This window comes from Photinus pyralis, unplaced genomic scaffold (genome assembly GCF_008802855.1).
Source record: "Photinus pyralis isolate 1611_PpyrPB1 unplaced genomic scaffold, Ppyr1.3 Ppyr1.4_LG6, whole genome shotgun sequence".
NCBI classification, from domain to species: Eukaryota; Metazoa; Arthropoda; class Insecta; order Coleoptera; family Lampyridae; genus Photinus; species Photinus pyralis.
Genome location: NW_022170663.1, coordinates 10,288,195 through 10,303,430, shown reverse-complemented (window position 1 = coordinate 10,303,430; position 15,236 = coordinate 10,288,195). Strand labels below are relative to the sequence as shown.

The 15,236-nt window shown below is 35.7% G+C and overlaps 1 protein-coding gene across 1 annotated transcript in view; it reads right to left on the bottom strand.

Annotated features, from left to right (window-relative positions):
* The window catches only part of LOC116174081 (orexin receptor type 2-like), a 46,965-nt gene extending 31,930 nt beyond the window's left edge, over positions 1-15,035 (bottom strand). Inside the window, exon 1 of the mRNA XM_031491875.1 lies at positions 14,516-15,035. Within this exon, the coding sequence (XP_031347735.1) occupies positions 14,516-14,929 (414 nt within the window). The 5' untranslated portion in view covers positions 14,930-15,035. The remainder of the gene's footprint in view (positions 1-14,515) is intronic.
* Between the last annotated feature and the right edge of the window lie 201 nt (positions 15,036-15,236).

Here is a 15,236-nt window from a genome sequence, read left to right as displayed (position 1 = left end):
GTAGTGCATTACCAATATGTAATGGGCTGCCACTGAGGTTCAACTTTGCAGTGATAAACTGTCACTAAGACGCCGTAGAGCGTAAATGTTACTGCTTATTTTTTTTCAAACAGCCTATGCGCATCTAACAGTTCAAAGATTCATCAATATGTGCCCCTGTAAATTTGACGGACATAGCCACATAGGTTTCTCGTAAGAATTCCGAACTATTTACAGTCGTTTCCTGTGCACAGCACGAGATTTGTCTTTTAAAAATAGAATTTGTGCCTTTGTTGCGATGGATTAATTTATTTATGAATTCTCACATAATTTGAACTTGGAAATAGCTATTTATATACCAAGAGATCAAAGTATGTAATTTCCTTCAGTTAAGGGAGGAAATTATACTTTGCTCTCGTGGTATATAGGCTAAAGTTAAAATAAATAAGAATCACGGTGATTCCCATATATATATATATATATATATATATATATATATATGGAATCACCGTGATTCTGATTTTTTGCGCGTCTGCCTCACTTTGGGCATTAGGATATGGCGTCATCAAACGGGGCAGAAGTTTGAAGCCTCCATCTCCTATAACAAAATGCGGAAAGTAGGATCCAGGTTAACGTGCATCGTTTGGGAATGGAAATGTTCCACTTTTAATCTGTTTTCCTAATTTGGATTTTGAAAAAATTCCACTATCTCCCTCTTTTCCATAGGACGCAATATCAACACACAGAAATCTGCAGTCAGCGTCTACTAAAGCCATCAAAACTATAGAAAAGAAATTCTTGTAATTGTGGAATAACGATCCAGAGTTTGGCGGGCACTGTATGCGACAGTGTTTGTCGTCCAAGGCTCCACAGCAATTGGGAAAGTTCCACTTGTTTAAAAAATCTTGAGCAACCACTTCCAATTTTTCTTCTGTGATATCTGGTAAATGTATAGGTTTTAGATCTCTACAAAGTGATCGCAGTGTTTCCTTCAATATTGTTGAAATATAGTTGTGAGCGATTCGAAATTGAAATGCCAGAGATCGTAAGCTTTCATCTGTTGCAAAAAATCTATATATATATATATATATATATATATATAATATGGTGTTTTGGCAAAAGGGCGAATATGCCATTTTTTACGAAATTAGTGTTCTTGCATTTTCTGGTGGACAAATGTGTTCTACACATTTCAGCAAAAGGGCGAACGTTTCTTTTTATTACTTTAAGAATATATTTAAAAAACAAAATAACAACATGGTGCGAATGTTAAATGGACAAAACAGTAAAAGGACGAATGATCATATAAACGCCATGGAGAGGGACTGTCTCGCGTAACTATGACAAGTGACAGTTGTATGTAGACAAGAATGCAGTGTTTTTTCCGGTGATTTTGGCCGTTTTATGTTTTTAAAATTATCAGTTTTCAGTTCTGTTTATTGCAGTGGTAATAAAGTGCACGCTTTAAATGTGAAATAGCAACATAAAAAGGTAAGGCTTAATCGTCTTTTCTATCGTTTAGAAAGACCTGGATATGGATGTTGTACGGCCCTCCTTGCGGTCACCGATGATATCTTCCAAGCTCTTGACAGGGGTAAGGCTACTGCATTAATACTCTTGGACTATTCTAGGGCTTTTGACATGATTGACCATGATACCTTATTGGCTATCCTGCATTATGTCGGTTGCAGTCGAAATGTGTTACATCTTTTTGAGTCATACTTGTCTAATCGATCTCAAGTTGTGGAGTTAAACGGTGTCGTGTCAGATGAACTTGTGTTGTCCAGGGGTGTACCTCAGGGTTCAGTTCTAGGGCCATTATTATTTACTATATACACTAGTCAGTACCTTGGTGGACTCCAGGAGGTCAGTACGCATCTACACTTTATTCCGTATAACTTCCGTTGCACGTCATCATTTTCTATGACGTAACTACTATGCAATAATGCCAAATCTAGTTTTGAGCGATTTAGGTTATGTCACTTGTCAACAAGACAGTGCATTCTTTGTGTGAACAATCCACACCTTAAATAAAATAAAAACAATTTTTATTAAGTATTCATTTCGTTAATTGGAACCACAATATACATACAATATACTTTAATAACTTATGAACTGTACAAATGTAGCATCTCTTTTACAGAGAAAGTACTAAATATAAAATTTTACAGGTTATGTGATGTGATGGATGATATTCAAATTAATCGGAATCATCGGAACTGCTTTCGTGTTCAAAGTTTATAATAATAGTAGCAACGTTTTCAAGATCTAATTGCTTTTCTCTTTTGTACCACTCGTGTATTACAGTTTCCGTATCCTTAACTGAATTGCGCCACGTTTCGGAAGTTATCCATTGTAGTGACTCTTGTCACATGTTTATGCAATTTTCAATGCTTCGTCCATCTCTACCAATGTGTCGATTGTAGTAATTTTTCGCTATGCCCCAAATATGTTCGATAGGATTACAAACGCGATGATAGGGTGGTAATCGTAAAACGAAGTAACCGTATTGCTCAGCTAAGTGGTCAATGCCTTATGCGGTACATTTTAGCTGATTTAATCCTAAAAGTATCAACAAGATGTATATAACATCAAATAATTTGCGAACGTACTTACTGTGCAACCTTTTGAACAGTTCGGCTGTAAAATCATTTTCGGAGAACTGCACATTATGATCACCTGACCACACTTTAATGTTGTCTGTTTTCCCGTTATCGAACACAATTACTGGCGGGTTATCTAAATTCTTCAGTAATTTCTCTTCAAACCAATGCACAGCGAAAGACGTAGAAAATAATCAAAATCAAATCAAACGAAAAGTAAACCAAAAGCAACCTGTCAAATTTACAAATTTAAACACGACAACATAGCGAAATGCTACCAATTGTTGCGGCTAAAATAAACTACATGCTTAATGTGTTGCCTAATAAACGAAAGTAAGTTTACGTTGGTACGTCGTTTTCTTCAGGTAATGACGTGCAACGGAAGATATACTGAATAGACCGTATATGCTGACGATACACAAATTTATTACGCTTTTGATGTCGCAAATGTAAATTCCTCAATTAATGCTATCAATAGGGTCGTTTCAGGACAAGCTGTAGATCACTGCTTAAAACTAAACCCTAGTAAATCTCAATTATTAATATTTAGTAAAAATAAAGATTTTGAATACTTGAGTGATAAGCTGAAAATAAGTTTAAATGGAGTGGACTTAAATTCTGTTAATTGTGCAAAAAATTTGGGAGTTGTATTAGATACCAAATTGCGTTTTAAATCACATGTCTCTAAAATGATTAGTAAGTCGTTTTTAGTCTTAAAACAAATATATTCTCAACGTCGTGTACTTAGCCGTGCATTAAAGATTACACTGTGCGAATCATTAGTACTTTCGAACTTTAATTTCTGCGATGTCGTCTATGGTCCCTGTCTCGATTCTTATGATAAGCTTAGGGTACAAAAAATTCAAAACCAATGCCTTTGTTTTATATACGGAATTCGCAAGTACAATAAAGTCTCACATTTATTGAAGCGATGTAAAGTGGTTAAATATGTCCAATCGAAGGGTACATCATGCACTTTATTTTAAGGTGATTAAATACAAAACCCCTCCATATTTGGCGGAACGCTTAACATACCGCACAGATGTATATAATCTGAATGTAAGAAAAAAGTTTTATCTTAGGCCTCCTAGGCACATAACATCACTGTTTGAGAGGTCTTTTTCTTATAATGTTTGTAAGTTATGGAATTCTTTACCAGATAACATCAAGAACATCTCCTCCTTACCTCTTTTCAAATCTGCTAGTAAACAGTACCTACTACAATCTCAATAAGCCACATTAACTATCACTATCTCGCATCAATTGTTAGCAATCTGGACGTTTCGTGAACCATCCTATTTATATCGTAGATTTTATTTCTTTCCTCTTTCTTTCTTCTATCTATATTGTAAATTTTATTTTCTTCCTTCCCGTTGCTGATTTTGGTCCAAGTGGAAGACCAGGAGCGGCGCTTGTGCCTGTCCCTGAACTTGCACCTATTGTCACTCATAAATGTATTAACAAAGAAATGTTATTTATTTGCTGTTTGTTCGGTTGACAATAAAGACATTTATTATTATTATTATTATTTACCCATTCCCCCTTTTGTTAGATACTTTTTGAACATGTCGGGTAGAACGAAAACAATTATGGCGTTGGTACTGTTAACAGGAGATAATCCTACCGACGATAATTCAGACAGAGACAGTGATGAACATAATATTTATGAAACTGAGGTGAACATCGATACACCTTTTACTGATTTGGATACAATCAAATCCAAAAAGAAAAGAGAAATAAGGGTGAAAATTATACCAATTACAAAGGAATAGCAAAAATAGGGCGTCGGGTTAAACCAAATCCTTGCTTGGACGGAAAATGCCCAAATAAATGTATAAGATTTGATGAAAAAACCAGATTACATTTGTTCAAAAAATATTGGGAATTGCCATACCAGGGTAAACGAGATTTTATAGCATCAAATATTTCAGTGCGAGATGTTAAGAGACGTCGCGTGAATATTACAGAAAGCAGAAAAGACCTGTCAAGAGATTACTTCTTACCATTTTTAAATGAAAAAATTTTGTCGAAAATTTTTTATGAGTAGGTACATGAGATGTTACAGATAAGCTTTTACGACACACAGAAATTCATAAAAGTGAAATCTCAGTTTCTCAAGAAGATAGAAGGGGTAAACACCCGCCCAAAAAATTATTACCTGCCATGCCCTCACTCTACTACAGAAAAGACAGTACAAGGAAATATTTACCAAGTGAATTTAAAAATATCACAAATCTATATACGTTGTTTTTCTGTTTTCTTCCCTTCTATATTTGTTTTTTCCTTCTTCTAACTGCTTGGGGGGGGGGGTGTTTCCCTTACTACGCTTTGGCTTTGAAAGGGGGGAGTTGTAACGTGTAGATTTTATGTTAGGTCATCCTGTAGATACATTTACTTCATCAAATCTGAACGTGCGCTTTCGATTTAGTTCGCTGTGCGCACATACGGTTTTGTCTGTCAAAAGGATTGGGATTTTTCAATAAAATCGAGAGATACGAAAAGGTATCCTTGTGATTGACATTGTTCGATTACTCGTATTAAATGAATTTCTAATTTTCGTCGCGGTGACGTCAAGCAGATAGCCGCCATTTTCTCGTACCTATAATAAGTTTCTTTCCATTCACTGATTTGGTGACTTTGGGCGTGTAACCATAAGTGCTTGTTGGGTGCTACGAATGGAACTAGAAATTGGCGGTAGAAATGTGTGTATGTGTTTCTAACCTCAAAAGCAAAATATTGGAACTACAATCTACATATGGTTTTTTACTTCTGGCAAATGGTCCACAAAAAGACCTAATTATAAAGGTATAATTGAACTAAGATTGCCTAAATAATTAATTACTACATTCATTTTACTTGAGCATGAGTTTCTCATACTAAAAAGCGACATCTCAGACGTGACAATAGAAACCGAGTAGTCCAGTCAACCTGTGTCGTAAAACACCAGTTGAAGGAAAAAAATAGTATAAAGCTAATTTTTTCCCTATCGACTACTACCATTTAGACAAGTGTTTAGCCAAAACTCCCCACCCCTACCCCCCTTGCTTCCCTCCCTGTGCCCCCCTAAACATTAAAAGTGTAAGGGTTTCTTAAATCGCGTCTCTCTCGATTACTAAACAACATATCGGATTGCAATTGTTTTATTCTCTTTGCTATAACATTGTCTACAAATAAGTTTCAGTTGCCTTTCGTCGTAACTTTTACCGTTTGTTTGTAATTCGTATGAAAAGGTAAAAAGTGGTATATTTTTCGGCACGTAATTTTACTTTTTGTCGCAGAAATTTTCACGCCGACATTTTATCAAAAAATGTTCCCTACAAAAGTTGTAGCTCCCATTATTACCTTTAAAATGATATGAAATAGTACTTACTTTGTTGAAGAGCCTGCGAGATTCGGCCGGTGTAATGCAGAATGCGTACCCAGTCGTGGCGGGTTCCGTCGAGGTGGGCCCGGCGTTGCAATGCTAATATTGTTGTATAGTGAGTGTTTTTTTTAACTTTAAGGTACACTATTGCATTTTCTCTAAACAAAACCCAACGAGTCTCAGTGAAACCTAAATTCCACCCTTTTTAAATTTGTGTCAAATATTAAGTCCTTGTATAGGTACAGCTAAAAAACGTATTTTAAATAGATTTCTGTTATCCAAAATCGTCCTGAACCTTCATTTTCATGATTACTTTCTGTCAGGAAATCTTAGTTTCCATGACAGAGGCAGAGCAGACTACGTTTCCTGCCGTTTGTCACTTTACCGGCCGCACCGTCACTTTACCAATTACCGGCCGCATTTGTGACATTTGCAAATGTCTATAAACACTCCTGTCATCACTGAGATTGACATTAATGAAAAGTTCTATATAAAAATTGAAATTTGATATTAAAATACGATTTCGGGTAAAATTTAATACAAACCTCGTCAGTAAAATGACATTACCTGACTCGGAAATTAAAGTACTCGGCCCCGAAGGGACCTCGCACTTCAATACTTCCTCGACAGTAATGTATCATTTTCCTGACTTTTATGTAAATAACTATTGTTTAAAAATGCATGTAATATTTTTTTAATGTTATTTTAGAACAAACTAATTGCGGTATCTTAATTTGAAGTAACAAATATTTTCAGATTATTCACATTAAAAAATAAATTGATGTTGACCATTTCCGATTTCCTAAACTTCCAGGACAAGTTCTTCATTTTCCTTGACTTCAACCAAAGTTACATTACTGCATGATCCGCCACAGCTCCCACACATTTCTGTGCAACAAGTGATGCTTTAAAGCAGCTGCAATTACTTTTGCAAGCCTTTTTGCAGTTGCAGGATCCATTTTTGAATCTGATAGTATGCTCGATAGACGATAAGCGTGTTGTTCAGCAGCACCAGATGTTGCAGGGAGGGATGCGATGTTAAATTTGGATTTTAATGACATTTTTGCAACAGCTTTAAGTTACATTGAATATCAGACATGCAGACCTTGTGCATCCATATTTTTTTCAAGAAAAAAACCTCTCCTACCTCTTTGAGAATATTTTTGTCTGCCTGTTTTTCATAAAACTGTCATTTGATGAACTTAGCAACTTGTACGCGTTGATTTTGGAAGAGCAATAGTGTCTCCCAGATTCAAAGTGTGAGGCCTACAGTTGTTGTCGGACAGGATACAGATCTTTTCGTTCAATTTTTAGGGCTGCCACAGTGCCAAAATGTCTTCTTTCACAAACCCTCTGGCACACCATCAACCTATGACATCAGCAAGACCCGTGAAGAGATGTGATTTTTTTTATGCTATCACAGGATGTGATACTACGTCTTCTTTATTCGGCAAAGGCAAAATCAACGAGAACAAATTGCTAAGTTCATCAAATGATCGCACAAAAGCTTTAGTCCAGGAAATAGAGAATGAAAATGGACCATTTCCTGCAAAACGAGAAGTAGTTCCAATTTTTTTTGCATGTCATGAAAGACTATCTGGGGGTTAAGAAAACAAGTTTTCGACCTCCCACCCCCTGTGCTTCCCCCGTACCACCCTTAAAACCAAAGAAATTTGGTTGGTTTTTTAGTTTTTCAATCATATCTTTTTATAGATTCATTTTACAAAAAAATATTGTTATCAGAAATTGTAGACCATAAAATTCTACAGAACTTTGATATACACTACTTTTTTGTGAAATGTTTATTAAAAACGGTATAGAGCTTATCGTGGTATAAATCCCCTACGCTGCACCCTTACCAAAGGGGATGCATAATAATTCAACTTTCAACCCTTGCTAGTGGGGATATTTGAATCACTGTGAGATTGTAGGGCTTTCTAATATACGTTTGAAACAAAAAAATTATCTTACTTCAGTTCAGCTTCATCCTTAAAAGCCTTCATCCCCCCCCCCTCCCCAACCGCGGGAGGAATAGATATTTAAAGAGGAATAGAACACAGGGGCACTGAACTGAATTGAGACAATTTTTTTAGTTTCAAAAGTATATTAGAAAGCGCTACAATCTCACAGTGATTCAAATATCCCCAGCAAGGGTTGAAAGTTGAATTATTATGCATCACCTTTGGTGAAGGTGCAGGGTAGGGGGGTTTATACCACGATAAATTCAAGTTTTATCTCATAAAACTCTTAATTATAGTGTAAAAGTATGAAATTTAATTAAAACACCTACATAGAAATTTCAGAATTCTTAAAAATATAACCAACTCTCAAGCTCTATATCTTTTTTAATAAACATTTCACAAAAAACTAGTATATATCAAAGTTCTGTAGAATTTTATGGTCTACATTTTCTGATAACAATATTTTTTTGTAAAGTGAACCTATAAAAAGATATGATTGAAAAACTAAGAAACCAACCAAATTTCAGGGGTTTTGGGGGTGGTACGGGGGAAGCACAAGGGGTGGGAGGTCGAAAACTTAGATTCTTAACCACCAGATGACTGCCTACGACATGCAAATTGGAACTACTTCTCATTTTGCAAGTTAAAACCCTCTATTCCCTGGACTACTTAACAGTTTTATGAAAAACAGGCAGACACAAATATTATCAAAGAGGTAGAAGAGGCTTTTTTCTTGAAACTATATCGATGCACAAGGTCTGCATGTCTGAATGACAGTAGATATCCAATGTAAATTAAAGCTGTTGCAAAAATGTCATTAAAATTTTGGTTGAAGTCGAGGAAAATGAAGAACTTGTCATGGAAGTTTAGGAAATCGGAAATGGTCAACACCAATTTATTTTTTATGTGAATAATCTGAAAATATTTTTTACTTAAAATTAAGATACCACAATTATTTTCTTCTAAAATAACATAAACAAAATATTACATGCATTTTCAAACAAAAAACTATTTAAAATACGTTTTTTAGCTGTACCTATACAAGGACTTAATTAATATTTGACACAAATTTAAAAAGGGTGGAATTTAGGTTTCATTGAGATTCGTTGGGTTTAGTTTAGAGAAAATGCAATAGTGTATGTTAAAGTTAAAAAAAAACACTCACTATACAACAATATTAGCATTGCAACGCCGGGCCCACCTCGACGGAACCCGCCACGACTGGGTACGCATTCTGCATTACACCGGCCGAATCTCGCAGGCTCTTCAACAAAGTAAGTACTATTTCATATCATTTTAAAGGTAATAATGGGAGCTACAACTTTTGTAGGGAACATTTTTTGATAAAATGTCGGCGTGAAAATTTCTGCGACAAAAAGTAAAATTACGTGCCGAAAAATATACCACTTTTTACCTTTTCATACGAATTACAAACAAACGGTAAAAGTTACAACGAAAGTCAAGTGAAATTTATTTGTAGACAATGTTATAGCAAAGAGAATAAAATAAATTGCAATCCGATATGTTGTTTAGTAATCGAGAGAGACGCGATTTACGAAACCCCTACACTTTTCATGTTTAGGGTGGCACAGGGGGGGAAGAAAGGGGGGTAGGGGCGGGGACTTTTGGCTAAACACTTGTCTAAATGTTAGTAGTCGATGGAGAAAAAATTAGCTTTATACTATTTTTTCCCACTAAAAACAGGTTGACTGGACTAGAGTTGGCATGAAAATATCAGATCAGTCGGTGGCGGTTTATCGGAGACACGAAGCAGAACGTTTAATGGACAAAGGTGACGTAGAACCACCAGATCTACATTCTGCCGATGTTTTAAGAAAAGCGAAACAGGAATATAAGGACAAGGCATCCAAAGTGGTGAAACATAAAGACCCAGTAGTGGCCCTGTGTGCGATGAAATACCAGTACCCATATGTAGGTGCCATTCATGATATCGCCGTAGACAAGTTCAGTATACACTATTATTCGCCGGCTCAGCTGCATATATACAAATCCTTTGCTAAATCGTCTTATGTGAAATTATGCATCGACTCTACAGGTACTCTTGTGAGAAGATTACAAAGACCACACGGAAGTTCAAGAAATATTTTTCTATGTGAATTGGTTATGAATACCAACACGCACCAAATTCCAGTCGTTCAAATGCTTTCAGAAAAGCACGATGCCAATACCATCCTTTATTGGTTGAATGAATGGGAAAGATATGGTGCTCCATGTCCTAAAGAGATAATGTGTGATAACTCCGCCGCCTAATTCATGTATGAAAACGCCACAGTCCTCCCTACGTAATAAGGATTATATAGAATCAATTTGAAAATAGTTCAGTAATTTCAGAAGTATGTCATAGATTTAGCCGCTCTGGAGGTCGTCTTGAGCGTTGCGATCTTCGGAGTGGTGTAGCGGAGTCTGTAGCAGCTGTGATCGGTGGCACTGGCGGTGGAGTTGACAAAACAACCGTCGGAGCTGCTGTAGATGAATCAGTTACCAAAGGTTCGGAAGGTATCGAGGAAGGTGTGTTAGTCTGAGGTGTAGAGGTTTCAGAGTTCACAACCGGAGTCTGAACCGTTGGATTCGGGTCAGGTGCAGATGGTGCCACATATGGGTATATGGTACACCCGTTGACCGGTATGGAATACAGTGTCTGCAAATGAATACTGTCCTTTCCTGATCTTTTCTTGCACTTCCGCTGTTACATCAGGGCGAAATGTAGAAAGTTGAGATCGAGGTTCCCGTCCCAGGAATAGCATCGATGGACTCTGACCAGTAGTGGAGTGTGGGGCTCTTCTGTAGGCAGCTAAAAACTCTTGTAATTTAGTGTTGGCTGACCCTGGTTCCTTGGCCAGACATCGAAGGCTTTGTTTTAGGGTGGATACGTAGCGCTCCACTTGACTATTGGACGCTGCGTGAAATTGTGGCGATGTAAAATGGTCGGGCTTGAGGGGAAAGAGGTAAGAAGCTAAAGTGAGGTTTGTGGCTTGTCGCCTAAGATGAAAGGAACGCATTGCTAAAAGCCCACAGTCATCGATAGCTGCTATTCTGTGTGAATGGAAAGCGACTATAAATTGTCGTATCGGAAATGCCAATCGTCATAAAACTCAACGATCTACTGATGCCAACTTAAACCGTAACTGTTGTCAATTTTTAATAATTGAAATAACTGATTAAGGCCCGATTGTATAATGGCAGTTTAAACTTCAGTTTATAGTTGAATTGTGGGTTAAAGGATTTGATTGGCTAATATGTCACACGTTGACCAATCGTATTCCTGAAATCCGTCAGTTAAACCAACCTGAAGTTTAACCTGGCATTGTACAACCGGGCCTTAGAACTGGAAGACTTATTTAAGTACGGGAATTTTAATTATCGAGTTTAAATTGGAGCAGAAATTCGTTCAAAATTTTGTAATTGTTTATTTCAGCTCAAGGTGTATGGAAAATATTTCTTCGTTTCCGTAGATGTTACTTCCTATTGTTGTGAAGATTCACTTGGAACGAAATTTGGTAGTTATGCATTTGTATATTCAATATTCATTTTGTTACATTTTTTTTTGTAGATGCAATTAATTATTGAGTTGTTGCACTTTCAAACGGAGATATTGTGGAAAACTAATTTGTTCCTACTTTTGAGAATTTTTTTAAAAAATGTATCTATAATTTACAAATCTGGGTATTGTTGAATCACTATATGACATTAAAGTTTATTTGAAGGGTCTTGGTATAGTTGTTTAACTCCCAAATAGTAGTTCGCTGACCACTTTTGGTATTATCTATATTCGATACTGTCTAGTGGTTGCCAAAAGCTGAAATATAGTGGCGCCCTCCGGAAAAACCTCAATTTACGATTGTGACCCACTCCCACAATCTACTACTTGACTGAGCTACCGAGTCTTGGATTATATAATCGAAGAACACTACTTACCCTGCAATTCGGCTTTAAGTTATTAAACGGCCACATAAACTGTCCTACTATCTTGTCTGACATTTACTTTAATATTTCTCAAAGATTCGTTCGATCTTCGAGGTTTCTTTAACTGAGATCTAATCGAACTCTTTACATTCGTAACATTCGAAATCGATTGTTGGAGGCATTGAACAAATTTAATGATAACATCGATTTATTTAGTATATCTCCCGATTTTCAAATGCAGTAGTACAATACTTTTAAACTGTGTTATTATATAATGTTATGTTATGTATAAAAAAACAACAATGTCTTCGCTGTTAAATCTTCCTTTGCTGCTCATATCCTACAAACCGGTCATCATTTTAACAAAAATATGGATTTTAAGATTGTACTTCATATTTGCGACAAGGGTATGAAAATGAACTTTCTGGAAATGTTGGAGATTGCGGGGCTCAATTAAAAAAGAATGCTCACTTATCCCTGAATGAAATTCAAGGCTTTAACAATAACTTCTTATTCTTCCATTAAAATTTTTTGACTCGCCTTGTACTTTCAAATTTTGGTTTCACTTTGTATTTAAAATTGTTGGTAATACTGCTCCCCAAAATTAAATTGTATTGGTATGTGTTTGTCACTTGCCTTCAGCTGAGGTCTGTTAATTGCCCAATGGGGTTAAAAATTAAAATTTAATTAAATAATGATAATCTTTGTACATCAATGAATTGTAAGTACGTTTTGTTCAGTTAACATCTAATTCAATAATGGTTTCAGATTACAAACAATGTTTTTAATATTTGTATAGGCCAGAGACTTGTTATAACTAGACCGCGCGTAACGTAGATTTTACTATAAACGCCTGTTGTCAAGATAGGATAGGCAACCAACTGTTCATCGCGGGGCAGACGTACGTTCTGCAGCTTGCTTTAGCCATGTTTATTCTAAATTTTAGTAGCAAAAAAAGATAACATGTAGCTGTTAACTGTTTTAATCGAATTTTTTGGTGTTTTATTTGAACGCAATTGGTATATAACTGCCTTACTCTAGTCCTAATTTGATTTATATGTGTATTTTGGTGGTGAACACGTATAGGAAAATATACTCTTAAAACTAAAGATGTAAGTAGTAATATATGATTATTTAGCGGATTTTGATTCAATATATGCCTATCCAAAAACCCAAATGGGCTGTAACTGTTATTTATTTTTCTTAGACTGCTGATAACCATTTTGTTTACAACGCGGTGTGGTGTGGATTGAATGAAAAACCTGAACACATTTTCAGCAATTTGGCAAATTTTTAATGCATCGCTTGATACGTGCAACAATCCTCCACGATTTTTTCTAGTTAAAAGCTTTGAATGACTCTCTGATGCGAATATCGCATCTGCACATATGGAACATTTAACAGACTTAGCTATTTTTCTTGTAACAAAACCTGAAATATACTTAGTACCAGTAAGTACTTAGTTACGTCTATACCTAATAGGCAAATAGGTACTGCCGTTGTCTTGCTGGTAAAGGATGTCGAATAATAGTTCTACGTTATTTTAAGTGAATGGGAAAGTCGAAAACGCTCGGTATTGCATTATTCTTTAACACCTTCGTAGGTACCTTTCTAAAATCGGCTTCATTCCCCGCAAATGCACTATGGTGGGAGTAAATTTTTCTCTTCGAATGGCTCTGATCCATTGGCCCTTTAAACTTTTATCCGTTGAAAATCAGCATATTATTTAAAAATTTATCGACAGAGTACATGTTGATAGGCACAAGTTAACCTAAGTTTATTGGTTTATTCTCAACAGAAATTTATCTGTTCACTAATTCGAGCTAATCACGAGAATGATTAATGAACGGAACATCTAAAATAACAGCTTATTTCATTATATTGCATATCATCTCAGCGATTTTTGCCCCGCGGTGCATTGTGTGTTGCATACTGTGTCGACAACACCTTAGATACGTTAAGCGCAGTCTAGTTATAGCAAGTCTCTGGTATAGGCGGTTTTCGCTTGGCCCTCCGCTGGCCGTGTGTTAGTTTTACATCAACTATGTTATTGTCCGTTAAATCTATCCTCTTCACCATGGTCCGTAATTTATCACTTATAATATTTCAATGTAACGTCAAAACTTCAGTGCCGTTTCCATAAGGGAGTATCCTACAAAAATTCTCCATTCGGTTACTAATTACCAATTATTTGATACAATCTTTTGATAACCAACTAAACAATGATACGTTTTTCATCTAAATATAAGTTCATTACAGGCTCTTAAAATCCTTTATTATTGGTAGGATGCGGTTCTATAAATACAGATATGGCCCCTTGAAAGGTACCTTTCTCCATGTCATATTTCGAATTTGTGTCGAAATGTAGAATCAAACCCACTCATACATTGTGAGGAACGCGGAAGGGCTCTTTAAGAGAACAAAGGGTTTTCAGCTTATATCGAGATAATAATGTAGATCGATGTACATTCTTTTTATTCTATTTTAGGTGTGGGAAGATTTTAGCGTTCATTTCACTGTACAAGTACCAGCATAAAATATGAAATCGTTATAAGGAAATTTATTACTTAAATTTAAAGTTCCGTAAGTAGTTGTAGTGAATAGAAAGAATGTCCACCACGAGGGTAAGACAAAATTATAATTATCTACGTTCCTTCATGCAATGGCATTTTGACAAAACTTACCTGTAAATAATAGACAGTCTTGCACATGAAGTCCCCAAAGAACCACGTCAATGTGACATCCCAAATAACAGTCGGAGGTAAACACAAAAGTATTACCAAAAAATCTGCCACCGCCAAATTCACAATAAAATAATTCGTTACAGTCCTCATTGTATGATTTCTATACACAGCGACACATACTAATATATTTCCAATTAATCCTATTATAAACACCACCGAATGAAGAAAAATTAATATCCAAGTCCAGCATTTCGGAAATATTAAATTTTTTACACGTTGTAATCGAGATTCATCAGATTCGCTGTAAAACGTATTGTTCATGTAAAAATCGGTGTAATTGAATTGAGTGTCGTTCAGGTCCAGATAGTACTCGGAATCTCGCTTTCTTAGCATTTCAAAGACTTGTAATTCCATTTTGTTTTAATGTTTAGCACAGCATAAGATCGTTTTCCAACTTCCTTTCATTCTTGGCAAATTAAAAATTTCTACCATCCGGCCAGCTGTCTTCTAAATTTGTTCATCTGGAACAAGAAATCGGATTAATAAAGATGTACAATCTAAAAAAATATGCAATATGCACAGCTAATATTGCGATCGTTTTCTAATACTAACATTATGTTATCTCTGTCATACAACAATAAAGGAAGTAGATCCATCATAATATTGTATTGTTTATATTCTTCATTGATTAAACATAATATAATAAACAAATAAAAAATAA